The 18,433-nt window shown below is 52.5% G+C and overlaps 1 protein-coding gene across 6 annotated transcripts in view; it reads right to left on the bottom strand.

Annotated features, from left to right (window-relative positions):
• The window catches only part of HPS4 (HPS4 biogenesis of lysosomal organelles complex 3 subunit 2), a gene marked incomplete at its 3' end in the record, with an annotated part of 27,376 nt that continues 8,943 nt past the window's right edge, over nucleotides 1-18,433 (bottom strand). For 4 of the 6 annotated variants that reach the window (XM_082355042.1, XM_082355039.1, XM_082355040.1 and 1 more), the window contains exons 5-14: nucleotides 16,400-16,507; nucleotides 15,826-15,942; nucleotides 14,230-14,324; nucleotides 12,710-12,782; nucleotides 10,774-10,810; nucleotides 10,004-10,100; nucleotides 8,488-9,400; nucleotides 3,871-4,003; nucleotides 3,308-3,416; nucleotides 1-1,307 (exon numbers count right to left, since the gene is read on the bottom strand). In XM_082355042.1, the coding sequence (XP_082211168.1) occupies nucleotides 1,136-1,307; nucleotides 3,308-3,416; nucleotides 3,871-4,003; nucleotides 8,488-9,400; nucleotides 10,004-10,100; nucleotides 10,774-10,810; nucleotides 12,710-12,782; nucleotides 14,230-14,324; nucleotides 15,826-15,942; nucleotides 16,400-16,507 (1,854 nt within the window). Of the gene's footprint in view, nucleotides 1,308-3,303; nucleotides 3,417-3,870; nucleotides 4,004-8,487; nucleotides 9,401-10,003; nucleotides 10,101-10,773; nucleotides 10,811-12,709; nucleotides 12,783-14,229; nucleotides 14,325-15,818; nucleotides 15,943-16,399; nucleotides 16,508-18,433 lie in introns of those variants that run through there. The other 2 variants (XM_082355043.1, XM_082355044.1) reach the window with 2 other exon arrangements.

The raw sequence follows: 18,433 nt of genomic DNA on the forward strand, positions 1-18,433 counted from the left end.
TTAGTGTTTTTGGCTATTTTATTTTTAGCCCTTAGAAACTTGTTTCGAGAAAAAGACACCATGTCAGAAACATGAGATAATGGTTCACTGACATGAAGTTATTAACATCACGATTTTCAAATGGAATCTCAGGTACTTCCAGTAAACATCTGGTTAGGATTTTGCAAAATATTTTCATCCTGTGACCTGCATCACATCATCATAAAATGTCAGACTATAAACGTAACAGAACTGACGTTCTAGTACTACTCCAGCCCAGAAACATACAAACGAATGCTGTTCCCTTTCACGCAGCCACCGCTGAAAAGCACAGTTCTGCTTTTGCACCAAAACCTTTTAGAAACTCCCGTTTGGGACACTCACTCGGGAGGAAGCAGCAGCACAGCCCACTTCCAACCAAGTGGCCCAGTCTGGCCTGTCGTCACGCAGCTCTCGGTCCTGGCACCCCAAACTCCCTCCCACGTCATTGAGATGTGCCCCCACTGTGGGTAAGCCAAAGAACAGGCTCCTTGTTTTGAATATAGTTCCAGAAGATCCAAACAAGGTGGTTTCAGCATCCCTGCTGCTTCGCTGCACTAGGCGTCCCAACCTCCCAGAAGGACTGCTCTGAAGATAACCTGAGAAGTGGGAGCTCCGGTCTGCTCGCTGACAAATCCGTCTCCTGGCTGGGCAGTCACACCTCAGACCGGCCCCCTGGACACAGGGCTGGACAAATACTCTAGACAGGGCCAACCAGGTTCTAGAAAAAACGCCACCCTGGGTTTTTGTGGTCCTAGTTAAGGCTGGGGTGGAACAGCAGCAAGAAATGTCAGGTGCCCGGGGCTCCATGTGACAGGGGGACTCACTGGCCCTGTGCCCCTTGGGTGTAAGGAGCCAAGGCGCCCAATCTGGCCGCAGTGCTGCCCACATCATCAAGTTCTTTACCACGTGCTCTAGGTCTGCTGACCCGGAGAGCTACCTCCTCCAACCCCAATCTGCAGAAGGGGCAACAAACACTCAAATATCATTACATTCCTAAAAACAAGGGACTATTCCAAGGAAAACAAAATAGAGGGACTTTTCCATTTAACAAGGCAGAGCTTCCTTTGCTGGGATTCGATGTGAGAGTCATCTGCTGGGGTCATGAACCCACGGTTCAAAGTAAGTTCACCCCATGCTTCAGCAGCTTCTGCTTGGCTTTGCCCGGGAGGCTGAAGGCGCTGTCCTGCGGACTCGGGAAGCCGGAGCTCCGCCCCGCCGACGCCAGCTGCTGGAAATAGGTTTCTTGGACGGGGCTGCAGCAGGCGTACACAGCCGTGGAGGCATTCCTGTTAGAGTAAGAAAGGAGACCACAGTCCGACGCTGCCTGTGAGCCCTCAGAGCCCGGAGACCCCCAGAAGCGCTGCCAGTGACCCGGCAGGACGAGTCATGGACCAGTCACTACGGCCATGGAGAGGGGGCACCTCGGCCTGTGGGTAACGAGCACGATCTAGAGTCACACAGACCTGGGTGCTCATCCCACCCCTGCGACTTCCTGGCTGTGTGCCCTTGACTAAGTTGCTCCAGCTTTCTGAGTCTTAGCTTTCTCATCAGTAAAATGAATATGACAACAGTAAATTCCCTCACTGAGATTTTATAAAGAGAGTAAATGAGTAGGAATATATACAAATTGCTTAGCCCATGGTGAGTGGTTAAGAAATGGAGCCTGTTTTTTCTGTTTCTATTATTCAAATGAGCTACATATCCCAACGCTAAAACCCTCTCAGCTCCAAGGAAGATGAAATACTACAGGGCCACAAGGTGGGTGATGGATCTAGGTTGCCAGCGTGGGGCAGCTGTGACTTAAAGCCAGAGAAGACACATTTATTACGGAAAGATACACAGAAATAGTGGCTGGAGATGGCGCTGGGCAGCAGAAGTGCCCGCATTCCTGTGTGGCAGGTGACAGGCATTAGAACCCGGTCAGCACCAGAGCCGAGCCCAGAGCCCACACGCCTCCTTCTCAGCCACACTGTCCCCGGAACTGGAAACGTGTGTGGCGGGGGGCATGTGCTTAGAGCTGAGACACCTGGGCTCAAATCCTGACTCAGCCTCTGAGTAAGAATGCGACCCTGGGGCGAGTCGTTCATTCTGTTTGTGCTTCAATTTCTTTGTCCATAAAATGAGGTTCAAAAGAATGCTCTCGGGCTTCCCTGGTAGCGCAGTGGTTGAGAGTCTGCCTGCCAGTGCAGGGGACGCGGGTTCGAGCCCTGGTCTGGGAAGATCCCACATGCCGTGGAGCAACTGGGCCCGTGAGCCACAACTACTGAGCCTGCGCGTCTGGAGCCTGTGCTCCACAACAAGAGAGGCCACGATAGTGAGAGGCCCGCGCACCGCGGTGAAGAGTGGCCCCCGCTCGCCACAACTAGAGAAAGCCCTCGCACAGAAATGAAGACCCAACACAGCTAAAAATAAATAAATTTAAAAAAAAAAAAAAGGGAAGGGAGAGAGTAAAAATTAAAAAAAAAAAAAAAAAAAAAGAATGCGCTGGACCAAATCATTCCAAGGACTTAACTGAGTGATATACACAGAGCAGGCACCCCCCTTCTGACCCTCTAACTTGCCTTCTTTTCTGCTACCGGTTTCATAAGAGAAGCGTGTAGAGAGAAAAAGTAGAAATTCGGTTGGTTAAAGATTGTAAATGACAATAGTAATAATAGATCTAGATCTGCTGGCACAGCGGTGTTCAGGACATGCAACAAGGTGAAAAAAAGAAACTTGTAAAACAGCACATTAGTATGCTCCAGTTTTCTATAAGAAAAACCATTAAATAATCAAAAATTCTAATCGTCTATCTTTTATATGCAAAAAATAAAAACAAAAACCAATGAAACCTGGAGTAACATACACCAAACTATTAACTGTGGGTATCTTTGGGCCATATTGCCGGCGATGGGATGACAACATTTGACTTGGGAGACTTGGTCATGAGCACGCGGGACTTGTTAAGTTAGAAGATGGAAGACAGCACTTCAGCATCGTTTATGGCAGAGACCGAGGCCCCTCCTCCCTCCCCAGTGATGGATGGAAGCACTGAGGTGGTGAGGGCCTTAGGTCTCCTCCCTGCTGTACCCCAGTGTATAAAGCAGTCCGAACCCCAGGATGGGACCCAGCAAATACATGACATGGGAAGCACAGGGGCAGATGACAGCAGCCACCGGAGCTGATCAAAGAAAGCCCTGACTGGTTCCTGGACTGTCCTTCATTCGGTTATGAATGAGGCTCTCTGCCCAGGACCCCGGGAAGGCGGCTCCTGGCGCAGGGCTGTCAGTGAGCCGGGGACGCTCACCTGACGGTCACTTCGTACAGCGCGGGCAGCCGGGCGAAGTCGGAATGCATCAGGCTGACGGCCTGGAGGAAGCGGCGGTCCTGGGCTGTGGCCACCTGCGGCAGGTTGGCTTCCAGAAGAGGACACAGAAGTCGTGAGTGGCAGACTGCCCCCCTCCACCAACATCCCCCAAACCCAGAACCATAAACTGGGACAGGGTGAGGCCCCGGCCTGGGGTACGGGTGCCCAGGGGCAGTGGGACAGAGGCCGGGGTGCTGGGCCCTCCAGCTGCACCCCGCCACGGAGCACACGCCGCCCCCGATGGTGGGCAACACCGGTCTCTGCACACGAATGTCCGAATCGGGAGGCAACCTCGTCACAGATATTTGAACGTGTGTGTGCTTCTCTCAAAATGTTGGAGAAACGGCCAAAATAAGATAAACGAGAAAAGAAATGTTTGCCAGGAGAATTTAAACCCCGTGGGAGCTGGGCTCCAAGTGAGAAAGCAGCGTCCTGACTGCAGGGCACCCGCCCCGTGCGCTGGGCCCCGGTCCCCGCTCCCACCCACCGGGGGCGCCCCTTACCCGCCAGCATGTTCTGGACGCGGTCGTAGTGCGCGAAGCCATAGGCTCTGGCCGCGGGGGCCGCCTGGTCCCGGGGCAGCGTCTCGTTCAGGTGCACCTCCAGCCCGTTGAGGGACGCCAGGCTGCCGTGGTACTGCGGGGCAGGGAGGGGACAGGCCGCCGCTGAGCAAGCCACCCAAGGGATATCTATCTGCGTGGCTGCCTGACTTAGCAAGAAGGACTCTGACCAGTGCTTTGACCTGTTGTTAGAGAAGTCCTGACTTCTGCCCTTATCTCCTAATGCATTTCAAACTTGTAGAAAAATCAGAAAATAGGGGGGAGCAGAAAAATAAAAGAAAAAAAAAAAAAAGCAAGGAAAAATGGCCCAGAATCTCACCATCCAGGCAGAGCCGCTGGTGGCGCCCTGGTGCATCTCCTAACCACGGCTGGCGTTTGTGCCCCCCTCCTCCTCCCCCACCCCGTGCTTCTTGACTGTCTGCAGCGAGGCCACCTCCCTCCCTGTACCTAGAATGGTACCAGCCACTGTTCTCGAAGGGCTGAGAAGTGTGGGTGAAATGGTTTTCTGTGCTCTCTGGCTCAGAGGAGGAACCCAGCTGAGGAAGGCTGTCCGGGAGGCGAGGCCCAAACACCTGTATTTTAAAACACCTCCCAGGGGATGTCACCTGCAGGTGCAGTTAGGAACACTGGACTGTCCCATTTTGTACGATTTGTTGTTTATAAACTAAAGATGGAGTCAGACCATAAATAACGACTGATACTAGTTCTGTGACCTAATGATACAGCATGAACTTTGTCCTTCATCCTTGAACTATTTTCCTGCAATGTCATTTTCGAACGGCTGAACTCCCTCTTGGGCCCCGCCAAGTACGTCCGTCACGTCCAGATGGACTCAGCCTGAATCAGGGCCTCCTGGGGCTGCCCCGGGCTGCTAAAGCCACAAGGAGGCCGCGGGCCCCGGGCCGCAGCTGGCGCCCAGGTGAAGGACCTCCTGGCTCAGCCTCTTCCCGGCCAGATGACCAGGGGCAAGTTACTGGCTTTTCTGCGCCTCGTTTTTTTTCATCTGCGAAATAGGGATACTACAGGGCTGCTGAGTGGCTGAGGTCAAATAGCATCTATCCATTCTGTCCGCTCTGAAGTGCCGGGAGCGAACGCATTTTCTTAAAGTCAAGAATATGAAAACTGTCATTATTAAAGAAGTGCGACCTCTTCCATGAGCTCGCGTCCCTGGACTAATATGACTTGTCTGTGGGTTGACTTATTTCACAACAGCTGTGTAAAAAAATAAGCTTGCATAAAAGGACCAGAGATGCAAAGAGAATGTCCTGAGGTGAATGTCATGAAACTCAAGTGTTATTTTGGGGAGTGTCCTGGACTTAAATTAGCATTTCTATCCCATGTCATAGAAATGGTACTTAAGGGCATTAGGTTTGGCACCAGGGTTTACGTGACACCCTCATCTCTGCGTCCCCAGGGCCCAGCAGCGAGCCTGGCTCCCAGGAGGTGCCGGGCAACAGCCACTGGGTGACTGGACAGCGAGTGTGACCGACACGAGGCACCGTCCACCACCAGCTGTGCGGGCTGAGTCGAGGGTCCACAGTAACGGGACAGGAGGACAGGCACGCTGTCCCCTGCTCAGATCCCTGGAGCAGCCTCACCAGCGCGATTAACAGAGGCAGATGAGGCCGCGCGCGTGTGTGCGTGTGTGTGTGTGCGTACGGGATTTACCACGAAGTCAAACCACAGCCTCGCTGAAAGTTTCTGGACCTCAGGAATCTGCAACAGTCATCCCTCCATCCCCAGCGGGTGCCCAGGGGAAGGGAAAACAGGGACAGAATGAGCCATGCCAAACCCTGAGCTTTCTCTGTAGGCACCGAGCCACTTCCGGAATCTTCTGCCTATCTTGTACTCAGGATAAAATCACTTAACCATCGACGCAGTTAATCATAAGACGCTATACCAGATGACACGTGGGCAATTTTCTACTGGTAACCAAGTGCTTTCATATATACGAGGGGTCAGCAAACCATGGCCCGTGGACCAAATCCAGCCTACTGACTGTTTTTGATAGCCTGAGAACTGAGAATGGTTTTTATATTTTTGTATGGTTAGGGGGAAAAAAGTCAAAAGAATAATATTGTTATGTGAAAATTATATCAAGCTTCAATTTTTGAGTCCATAAACAATGTACTGGAACACAGCCACGCCGTTTATTTACATATTGTTTATGGTTGTTTTTGTACTACAACAGCAGATTCGAAGAGTTGTACAAAGCAGAAAACACCTGCTATGTGTTCCTTTACGTTAAAGTTTGCCAGCCCAAGACACACTACCACATACGAGATCCTCACAGCAGCCCTAGGAGACACGGAGCCGGGGCTGTTCCTGCATCCTCCGCCTTCTAGCCCACAGCAAAGCACGTGGCTCAGTGTCAGTGTGCCCCAAACACGCAGAAGAAACGATGCAGGAACACACGTTTACTCAGAAGCACCAGTTTCACGGGAGAGGGGTGCTTTTTTGTATTTTATGCTAACACACTAAACCCAGGCTTTGTCTACTGTACACACAGCTCTGTGTCCTACTGTAGTGATGAATAACTGAAGGTCAGTGAGAGGATTATCTTGGGTTTTGAGCAGGAACTATCAGCGGCTCTCTGCTGCCCCCTGGCGTGAGCCTACTCTGCTCCTCTGAGTTAGTGCCACCCTCTCCTGGCTGCTCCCTCCATCACCCACTTCACCCAGCTCCCGCCCACACCCTCAGCAAACAGAAAAGGTGGCAGTTGAGCCCCTGAAAGACGTGATGGCAAAATGACCCAGGGAGCCGTGGTGATGTGTCTTTCCCAAGGGGGGCTGTGCTCACGGTCACTTCTGAGCTGTCGTTTACCATGCTGCAGGGGTTGGCTTTTTCTAGACAGCAGCAGAGGGTCTGGAGGGAAATCAGGTCGACTGTTCTGTGTGCAGAACCGGGACAAAAAGGCAATGAAAGCTCTCTGCTGATTATAAAATAGACGGCCTTTGGGTTTGATAACCGACTCCACTCGCAAACCAGCAAGCTGATCAAAGTTCGTTAACACCCTACTCTTCTTAGAAAAGACTAGTTTTCTTTTTCCATAAAATTGCGTTCTCTTTCCTGCCCAACACCAAACCCTACTTTCCATGAAAGCCCAGGGAGGTCGTTGCCCTGACAACAAGGATGGGCTGTGACAGACCAAGTCCCATGTCCGAGTATCAAGGGCCACAGAAGGCAGGGCCTTTACTCCTTCACCTTCCCACCTACCATGCCAAGGTCAGATCCACGAGGGACAGAGGGTTGAGGGTGGGAGACAAGAAACAGGCAGGAATCCTGGACCCCACCATGTGCGTTAGGTCTTGATCTCAAAGAGGCGGTTTTCTTAAGGGCAAAATGGGAGTTACCGTGCCTGCCCCCAGAGCTAGCTGTTCCAAGGCTTGGCTGAAGTAGCAGATGCAAAGTATTTACATACAGCGAATGCAGAATACATCGTAATTTACCTTCTTCTCCCAGAGCGGCCTGCACTAGTTTTTCTTTTTCTTTTTGGGGGGAAAGTAAAAATAGAGGGGTGGTATCCACTTTACTGCATGCCAACACTGGGCCTGCAAAATGCCGCGTCTAAGCTCGGCGCTAAGCAGGACAGACCATGAAACCAAGGCCTCGGCCGGGAGATGGAAGCACAGAGCTGCAGCCCTGGACCCCTGAGCTGTTGTAAGGAGGAGGAGCCTTGGGGAAGGAAGTGGCGGGAAGCCCCACTCGGAGAGGGTGCTGCGGGGCCTGTGGAAAGGGGAGAGGAGCCAGGTAGGTGCGAGAGGCGCAGGCCCCGTCTCCAGGCTCCGCGCGGAGGACCCGCCGCCCTCCTCCAGTGCGTTCCAGGGGACCCGCTCATTTACGGAGGGCCACGGGCCCTGCCTGCTAATACGACGGGCTTAGAATAATATAGATTTAAGAACAGAAACAAGGCAAGCCCCAGGACACCATTCACCCTGCAGCAATTTCAACCTGCTGTTTTTATCGCTGCCCTTGCCCGGCCAACTAAAGCAAGGCTGTTACTATGGCAACTGGATCCAGCGTGGGCCCAGGCCCCAGAGAAGGTCAGCTTACCACTCGAAGTGGGGAAGGGGCTGCAAGGGTTTGAGAGGAGCCTTCTGGATCCAGTTAGCGTTTCAGACGTCCTGGGCCTTCTAGGAAGGAGCTCCAGACGGAGGGAAAGTCAGGGCTGGCGGAAAACTCCCAGTCCAGGCGGGGACACGCACAGACTCCGGCCACACAGAGCCTAGAGCTGCCGGGCTAGGGAGTGAGGCCGTGTGTGGTCATGGCCTGCGTGGCTGCACTGCTCCCCACAGTGCTGACGACGAGCCAGACGCGCTGAGAAGACGGAAGAAGCTGGAAAGGGCAAGACTTGTGGATGCCTTTGCACTTGACTCTGTGCTCAGCACTGGATGCTCACTCACCCCCCACAGCCGAGGAGTTGGGCACCACCGGCACCCCACTGTGTGAACAAGGATGTTTGGCACGAGGTCACAGAGCTGCTGGCCGAGCCCCCCTGCCTATCCCCGCTCCGAGGAGGTGGGCGCGGGCCGCCAGGGGCCAGGGGGTCTGCACACTCACCACGTCCTCGACGGCCGCGCCATCTCCCAGCAGCGGCTCCTCGGCCAGCAGCAACAGCACCAGGCCTCTGACGCTGTGAGTGTAGAGGTTCATCCGCACGAGCCGCGTGCGGGACGCGGGGGTCGCCCTGGACCCGGGTCTGTCTGCGGAGGGGCCGTCACCTGGAGGGTCTGCCGAGCCCGAGGTGCGTTCCGGGCCGGAGGCCGAGCGGCCCTCAGGAACCCCGTCGCCACGCTGCCCCTCGCCTTGTTCCCCCACGGGCAGCTCAGTCCCCGTCTGCCTCGAATCCAAGCAAGGCGACGGCAACGGCCCGCTCGCCGGGCCGAGGAGGTGGTCCCTGGGGACGGGGGCTTGGCTGCTGTTGCCGGGAAGGTCTCTGGGCCGTTCTAGGGCTCCGTTCTGGGTGAGCATCCCAGGAGTGGAGGGAGGGAGGGGGCCGCCCACGGCTGTGCCTACAGGCAGGGCCTCGGGTGGCTTGCTTCCGGCGTTGCCAGAGTCACTGACAGATGCCCTGCAGCCAGGAGGCCCGCCATCGGAGGCAGAATAACCCAAGGATGCTCCCGTGTCCTGAGCTTCTGGAACGTGGATTTCAGACAAGTCCAGTTCCTCTTCCCCCCTGGACAAACCGGTTTCCTTCACCAGGGAGAGGTCGAGCCCAGGCCCCTGGCCCCTGGTGGTGTGGTGCGGTGTTGGGGGCTTGATGCTCTTCAGATCACAGCCAGACCAGTGTCCGTTCTCCCTGCTGCCATTTGGCCAGGTGACGTCAGGAGACCTGGGCTCAGGGGTGGTCGCTGAGATCCGAGCCGTGGATCCCGCATGTCTGGGGGTGTTTTCTTTCGGGGCAGATGTGTTCAAACTCTTTGGAGGGCGCTGGGCTGGGGGCTCCAGGAGTCTGGCTGGAGATGCCAGAGTGCTGGCGAACAAGACGGGCGTGAGGAAGGGCAGGCGACTGAGCGTGGGCAAGGGCCCTGCCCTGGGGGAGACTAAAGCAGTGCTTCCCTAAAAAGCACGGGCATTGGTGACAAGTGGGTGCTGAGGCCACAGAGCCTAAGAGGTCATGGTCAAAGCACAGGAGGAAACCTAGGGCAATGCCTGGGCCTCGGGGCTTCACACAGTGACACCGGGATCACCTACAGGAAACGGCAGAGCCCACTGAATCAGGGACACCCACGTTTGGAGGCCGACTGTGAGTCAGGCCCTATACTGGGTGCTATACACATAATATTCCCAACTTTTCTGGGTCCATTTTACAGATGAAAAAACTGAGGCTCAGGCAGGGAGTGGACTTGCCCAAGGTCACAGAGCTGATAAGCAGCAGATCTGGGATTTGAAACCTACGCTCATCTCACTCTGCCAGATGCCTCTGATCTCTAAGCTGAAGCTCCAGATGCCCCTGCCAAGGCAGAGCGTGGAGAAGATGGAATCAGTTATCAAATACCAGGGGCTCACCTGGATAAATCCGTGGGAGGGAGTGCCCAATGCATGGGTTAAGAGGAACCCCTGTGAGCTCCCTTACCTGGTCGTGGGCTCCTGGGGGAACTCACGGAGACTGACGGCTTCCTCTTCGGTCAGGAAAACAGGCACAATCTGGACGTCTGGAGGGAGTGCTGCTCCTAGAATTGCAAAGCAGTGTGGCCAGGGCCCTCCCCTGGGCCAGAGAAGACAGAGGGGGCAGGGACTGTTCTTGGGGTGACGCATCCAACCCACAGGCCAGCTCAGAGAGCAGCTCTGGGCTACGTTCCTCAACCCAGAACAAAAGCCACAAAACTGCAGCTACAACTTCAGCCATCAGCAAGGAAAAGCCCGTGTAGGCAACTCTGCACCCAGGGTGACGTTTGGTGGAAGAAAATTTAGTGGCACTTAAAAAAAAGACAGAAGCTGGAAAAAAGCACTTCCACCTGACCAAACGGGTCTGCCCCGACTTATGATTCAAAATAAAACAAATCCCCCTCTTGGGGGCACCTGCACTGCTGCAAAAGGTCTTCCTGGCAGTGGCCGCCGATGGCACCCTCTCCTAATTGTGACCTTCTGGAACTCGTCTGAGTAGTCTCATAATGGGGAGTTAAGGAGGATCTGAAAACGGGGATTTAAGAGGTATGCCTAAATCAGGAGCTTTACAACTGCGATTTTGATGGGTAACTTTGTCCTTGAAGCTCTATATATTTTCCTAATCTCACGAGCCGATGGAATAACCATATAGGACTACTCGGCCTTTCACGTGACTTGGATAGGGCCAGGCAGCTTAAGGACCATTCCCAAGATGTAACAAGCCACCTGATCACTTACCATGTTCCTGCAGGGCATCCCCTCCTATAGGTTGTCTCTGAAAATAAACACACAGAGAAGTTGGTGCTGGGCACCGCGTTCTCCCCCCAACCTAACCATCAGGACCGCGCGGTGCCATCTGTTCGTGAAATGCAGCCAGGCCCAGGATGCTGGTCCCAGCCGCACGCCAACAGCAAAGCAGATGGAACAGAAGCTCCCCCAAGCTGCCTGCCCCCCGCCGTGGCTGGGGTCAGCCAAGAGCCAGGCCCACACTGGCTGGGGCGGCCACACCACCCAGGCTCACACCAGGCTTCTTCCCGTTCTGATATCTCAGTTTCTCCTCTCTGGGAATAACAGCAAGCATTCATTCATGTTACCTCTCAGACCTCCAGGGAAGTCATCTCCTGGAATAAAGCCACATCTGCCACAGCCCTGGCCTAGAGCTCACACAGATCCCATTATAACAAAAGTGTGAAGGGCCTGTGACCCTTCAACCTAAACCAGATGTGAGGTCAGATCTCTTGTTCTGATTTACAATCAAGGTGAGAAACCCAGGAATCTCCTCAAAAGAGCTTTCCAGCCATCTCCACCTAAAGGTTCCAAAAGGACCCACCAAAACAAAACAAAAACTGCTCTTCTCACCAAAATGACTTTCACTCCTAAGAAGTGTTGCGGCTTTCTTTTTTTCTTTACATAAACTAACTCTAGACAAAAATTCTTTTCCAAAAAAATCACATACAATTCCCTCACCCGCAAGCTAATCCTGTTAACATTGGGCACATTTTCCTTTAAGTCTATGCATTTTTTTTATACTCTGAGGCCACATTACGTAAAACTTTTTCTGCTTGAAAGACTGACACACAATTTCTGTCATTAAAGCATCTTTGGCCATTTTCAATGGCTGACTAAAATTTTAGGAAGTTTACAGTGGTGGAGGAGGATTCATCATTTCCCTACTTGAGACCAGCAACTGGCAACCAGTCTGTAAATGGCGAGCTAGTGCATATTTTCGGCTTTGCGGCCATACAGTCTCTGTGCAGCTACTCAACCTGCAGGTGTGGCTCAAAAGCAGGCCAAGAAAATTCTGTCTGTAGGCGACTGGCCCACAGCCCACGGTCTGCCAGCTCCTACCGTAGACATTTAAGTTATATCTGATTTTTCACTTTCGTAAATCCTGTTGCAATAAGTTTTGAGCATAAACCTTCTTCAGCAGTCAGATGATTTCCTTAGTATTGATTCGTAGTGCTGAACTATGAGGAAAAAGGAAAGGGCATCCTCAAGCCTCTCATTATCAAATAGTTTACCAGGAAGGCTGTTCTAATGACCCCTGCATCACGGTGGGAAGGAGCCGGCTAGAGCCACACACGTGTTTTAAATGTCTACTGATTTAATAAGTGTAAAAAGCCGGCCTGATGACACATTTAAAACCAGAGTCTCGCACAGTAAGAATCAACTAGTAAAACAAAAGAAAAAAGAACTCAAAGGAAATATGCCAGAGGCTAGCAGTGATTATCTCTGTGCAGTCCAGTTGTGGGCAATTTTATTTCCCATGAGCACATATGACTTTTCCTTCATTATAAAAACAGTTAAGTAAATATAAGACGGAAGTATTTTTAAAGTTTCTATTGTCCTAAGCCATCTTTTACAGTCTCTCTCTCTCTGAAAAATCCAACATCTCTTTGACATAAAGCCCATCCTTGAGGGAAGTCAAATTCTCATAGCTCCACTTGGATCGAAGAAAAACCAACCAAGTCTACCACGCAGAAGACAACGTTTTCTTTCAGCTTTGCCAGTGACCTCACTCGAAGGAAACCACATGGATGGACCTGGGGTCCTGAGAAGGACAAGGCAGCAGCAGCCGCCCCCATCCATCTAGCACTGGGGATCAGCCTTGCCCGATATAAAGACAGACTCGCCGGATGAAGCATCCCAGCCAGCGGGGCGGGCTTTGCGATACCTGGTCCCGACGTGCAGCTCGATGAAGCAGGACCTTGGCTGTGACAGAGGGTGGGAGCTGGGTGCTAACGATCCTGGGGGGTGAGACACAGGAACAAGGACACCGTGAGAAGAAACACACTCAGGACTCTGAATTGGACACGTTCCTGACACCCTGTGGTGGCGAGGCTCTCGGGGACACAGCTGGTGGGAGTTTCAACTGGGAAAGCCCTCGTGGAGGGCACCCTGTCTGTTCCCTCAAAGTTTAAAATGTCCAAACCCTTGGACTCGACTTGTACCAAGGTGTGTGCTTAAGAATATTCTCGACAGGGAAAATGGTAAAATCATCTTTTAATGGGTAAACGATTTAAATGTCCATCAAAAAGAGAGTAAATTCATCATTTTCTGTTGTATGACACCAAAAAACGTGTAGCTGTTACAAGAGTGAGGTGGACCAAAAGGGACTGATAAAGAAATCCCTACTATACACATTAAGGTGAGGGACCATATGATCCCATTTACAAAGACAGCAGAAATAAGCAAAATCAATACATGTGTATATGTGCAGGTGTGTGAAAACACACAGAACAAAAAGGATGCTCAGCAAACCGCTGACGGTGGGGATGGCTGAGAGGGAGGGGGAGGGGCGGGGAACCTTTGTGCGCTGCATGTTTCTCTCTTGGTTCATTTTTTTTTTACCATGAGAATGTGTTCACGCATTAGGTGTATGATTTAAAAATAACTAAGAAATGCAAAATAAGAAAAAAAATATTATCTTTGACACCATGTTGCTGGTGAGCCTGGCAGCACCACAAGCTGATTCAGAGCCGTCATTGTGAAAAGAAAGGGGAGGTCATGTGTTGAGGGCCACTGGGAACAGGGACTGCACCCCCATCGGTCATCTCATTTCCTTCTCCACCGAGTATGTCTACTTGCCAGAGGAGAGAGCGGAGATGAGGCAAGATCACCGGGGCTGGGAAGAAGCGCAGCCAGAGCCCGCTGAGTGCCTGGAGATCTTCTCCAGGGCCCACCCGTCTGGGATCAGAGAGCTCTGGGCACAGAGCACCAGCTCTCCTGCCTCAGGCTGTGAGAGCCGAGCCTCCGCGGAGCCTGGAAGAGGCGTGGAGAGCTCTTGGGTGCGCAAGCTCACTAAGAGGCCCTCCAGCTGTGTGAAGAGCCGCAGTGAGACCTCAGAGGCCAACTGGAGATGGACCCAGCCAAGAGGCTGCAGGAGCCTGAGCTGAAGCTACGGCCAGCACACCAGGGCCCTGGGCAGCAGGGGAAGGTGCTGTGGGCCTCCACGCCCCATCTGAGAATTTCACGGATCTCTTCAAAGCTGCCTTTTATATTCCCAACTCTTTTCTGGACACAACAGTTCGCAATTTCCCAGCTCTGCCCAAAGACAGGCAGGGACCCTATATCAAATCTAAACTACCCGCTAGTTGCCAAACGAGACCACCTGGAAGTGGCCACACACCGCGATTGGGGTGGTCAGCCCTGCAGCAGGGGGAGGGCTGGAGCGGCGGCATCCGGGTTACTCACAGTCCCTTGTAGAGGATGCAGCCGGCTAGCACGTGGGGCGAGCGCTGGCAGGTCTGCAGAATGAGGGCCGCCTTCAGCAACAACAGCGGCTCCACCTGTGCCGGGCAAGAAGCATGCCACAAGGTCAACACGCGTACCGTCAGCGAAGGAGGAACAGGAAGGGGGCTCTGGAGAGCAGGTGGACAGCTCAGAGCCCAAGCCTGGAGGGAGCGTGTGCCGCACAGTGACAGCTACGTCACGCCTCTGACACCCAGAGCGGCTGCCACCACAAGTGCCAAATGCCGGGGACAAGGAGGCCTCTCTGGAAGCTGGAAGGTACAGCAGATATGGCATATGGCTCTTCACAGGCGACAGTGCAGATGGCCAAGGAGACCCTGACGATCAACGCTGAGACCAGAAGGCAGCAGGAGAGGAGAACCTACCTCTCAAATTCAGGTCATGGTGCCGGTGAACCCACCCACCCATCCTCCACCGTCCCCCTGAAGCCCAGGCACCCCTGTGACACAGCTGGCTTGATGTCTGACCAGGTCCCGTAACTCTGTTGCGTAACAGAAAATGATAACATCATGGCCTTTCACTCAGGGGTATATGCCTCAGTCCACGGTCCTTGTAAAAAGTCCCGAAAAAGACCAGAAAAGGATCTGACCCTGGTCAAGAATGGCCAGCAATAACCAAAAGCCTCTTCCTGCTTCCTGCTGGGCAGCGGTTAGAACCGAGTGCCAAGGAGCCAAGCATGCAGTTGAGTTAATTCTTTCACGGCCTCAAGACGCGCCCAGGCCCAGCCAGCCAGTCTGGAAAGCTCTGGGCCAACCCCAAGAAGCCCTCCAGACAGGAGCGGGAAACCCGCCCCTGTTTCTAGCAGCATCCCAGTGCCACATCCCTGTTAAAGGGACACAGTCAACGACAGCAGTGAGACCCAGCCCACACACAGTGGAAGGCTCCCGTCCCCCGAGATGCTCAGGGCACGGGCGGGCAGTTCTCAAGGGGCAGTGCCGCGCATCTCCCTTCGGCTACCTGACTGTGAGGATGTGATGCTCACCAAGATCAAGGCCACTGAGCAAGAGGCAGTGCAGGCGGCCCGGCCAGCCACGCAGGTGGCCTCCTGTCACCGCGTGCCAATGGCAAAAGCGACGGCTCAGGGACAAAACACCTCCCAGCCCCAGATGTGGCAACCCTGGTTTTAAAATGTCAGCCCTGGGCCTTTTTGGATGTCGAGAATAATTAAATCACATAATGGCACTATTGAGAAGGGGACCTTCAGATTACTGAGTTCAACACTCCTGGGCATTAGCAACACAGTAACACCCTTTACTGAGTATCTGCTTTCTGTCATTTACGTACTGTCCCATTTCATCATCAGGACAGCTCTGGGAGGCAAGTCTTATGCTGTGGCCATTTTACGGGTAAGGAGAGTGAGGCTCTGGGAGGTGACCTGACTTGTCCAAGCCCACACGGCTCGTGAGGGCTGCGTGGAATCTGAGTACAGGTCTTAACAACTATGTGCGCTGAGATGCAGCTCATTCAAGGAGGAAACGTGTGTCCAGAAGCCCTCTTCCTATCCATGCACCGAGCAGGGGGCTGAGCCTAGCCTGTTACTTTCGTTCGGTCCAGGTTCCAGAGGGAGTTGAATATCCTATGCAGGTCACCGGTGTTTCTCAGGATCTGGTCGATGAAGGTGTCCCACTCGCCGCTCAGCTCTTCCCGAGAGCAGCTCTGAAACAGAACAGCTGGGGGTCAGCACGCAAGATTCCGAGAGACACGCTGTTCGGCAGGGACTCCGACCACCAACAAAATTGCTCCTACGCGAAAAACTGGCCAGAAGGGAGGGCCTGTTCTGAACTTCCCATCCAGGCGAGGCCCCACCTCCTGCCCCTGATAACCTGCCCCCCACAGACCAGGGCTCCTCGGGGCGGGGAGTGGGGGGGAGGGCGTGACCAGGCCCTGCTCTCCCCAACCATCCTAGGAAGGAGAGAACGGGCATAAACATTTGGGTGAATGGGACTCAGGCCACCAGGGAAGAAAGGCATCTGAGAGGGGCTCCAAGGGCACATGACCTTGTCACTGACACGACGTGTTTATGTCAAGTGTACCAGACCCCTGGGTGAACGCTGTGTTCTGCCGATACCGATTTTGCTACGGAGGTTCCACGTAAGACTCCTCAACACCATACCTTGTAGGCCAGAGAAACAGGCCCGTTGTAAAAATTAAAGAAGCCGATGAGCTGATCCAGAAGCTGCTTGCAGCTGACATCAGGGAGCTCAACAGCACAGCCCAGCACCTGTAAAGGAGGACAGGCATCTTCCTTTTCTCTGAGGCCAAGCTCAGAATCCTGGCGTCCAGGGCTCACTAAAGCTGGACTCCACTGGCCCATCAAACTCCATCTTCTGCTGTGTGACCCCACACCCTCCACCAGCCACGCTGGTCTCCACAGGAAACAAATACTTTTTGTACCTACTCATGTTGCCCAAGCTGAAATCGCCCCGCCTCCCATTCTTGTTCATTTGCCTGGGACTCCCCCCGTGCCTTCCCCCCCACCCCCGTGCCCCCCACAGATGCCAGCCCCCGCAGGATGCCTGTTTTCATCACTCCAGACAATGCCGACCTGCTTCCTGATCCCTTGTATTGTTAGCACTGTTATTTGGACACTGGATGTTTCATTTGGGTTTCACAGCAAACACTGGACCCAGACCGTTTCATGAATGGCCATCCCGTCTCTCCAGCTGGATGGAGTGCTTCCAGAACGGGGACCGACTGCATCATCGCGCCAGCCACAGAAGATAAACACTTGCTCAGTGAGGAAATAATCTGGGCCTATGTTTAAAGAGCCTGAAAAAACTTCGTATTCTTTGACTCAGTAATTCTACCTGTAGGAATCCTTCCTAAGGGACTCATCAGAAACTTAAACAAACCAACCCTGAAAGAAAACAAATAAACAAACAAACAAAAATGCTCTCTGAATGTAAGCTCCACTGAGGCAAGGATCTGCATTTTGTTCACTGATGTAATCCAAGTGCTGACAACAGTCTGGCACCCAGTAGGTGCTTATGTCTCCCCTAATTAATCTATAGAGGGAATGAAATCCTAATAATCCCACCAGCTTTTCTTTAGAAACTGACAAACTGATTCTACAACAGAAATACAAAGGACCTAAAATATCCAAAGCTGTCTTGGAGAAGAATAAGTTTGGAGGACTTCCACCATCTGATTTTAAGACTTATTATAAAGCTACAGACATCAAGACAGAGTAGTACTTGTATAGAATCTTCAGAAAGATCAATGGGAAAGAATAGTGAGCCCAGAAGTAGAGCCACACTTAAATGGTCATTTGATCTTCAACAAAGGAGCCACAGGAATCTAATAGGAAAAGGAAAGTTTTCAACAATGGTGCTGCATTAACTAGACATCCATATGGAAAAAAGGACCCTTGACCTCTGCTTCACACCGTACACAAAGATATATCCAAGGTGGATTACAGACCTAAATTTAAAAGCTAAAACTGTGAAACTTACAAAAAAAAAAATTGGAGAATGTCTTCTCCAATGGGTTAGGCAATGGTTTTAGACAGAATACAGAAAGCAATAACCATAAAAGATAACACTGATAAATTAGACTTCCTTAAAACTAGGGCTTCCCTAGCGGTGCAGTGGTTAAGAGTCCGCGTGCCAATGCAGGGGACATGGGTTTGAGCCCTGGTCCGGGAAGATCCCACATGCCGCAGAGCAACTAAGCCCATGCGCCACAACTACTGAGCCTGAGCTCTAGAGCCCACGAGCCACAACTACTGAGCCCACGCCACAATTACTGAAGCCCGCGTGCCTAGAGCCCATGCTCCGCAACAAGAGAAGCCACTGCAGTGAGAAGCCCGCGCACCGCAACGAAGAGTAGCCCCCCTCTCACCGCAACTAGAGAAAGCCCGTGCGCAGCGACGAAGACCCAACGCAGCCAAAAATAAATAAAATAAATTTACAAAAAAAAAAAAAAAAAAAAAAACTAAACTAAAAACTTCTCATCAAAAGACATTATTAAGAAAGTAGGCACACCACAAACTGGGAGAAAATATTTTTAAAATGTATATCTGACAAAGAACTGGTATCCAGGATGTATGAAGAAACCTACAACTCAAGAAAAAAAGAAAACCCAGTTTAAAAAATGGGCAAGAGCTTTGGACAAATACTTTGGGAAGGAAGATATACAAATGGCCATG

Source organism: Balaenoptera borealis (assembly GCF_965194805.1).
Source record: "Balaenoptera borealis genome assembly, chromosome: 14".
NCBI classification, from domain to species: Eukaryota; Metazoa; Chordata; class Mammalia; order Artiodactyla; family Balaenopteridae; genus Balaenoptera; species Balaenoptera borealis.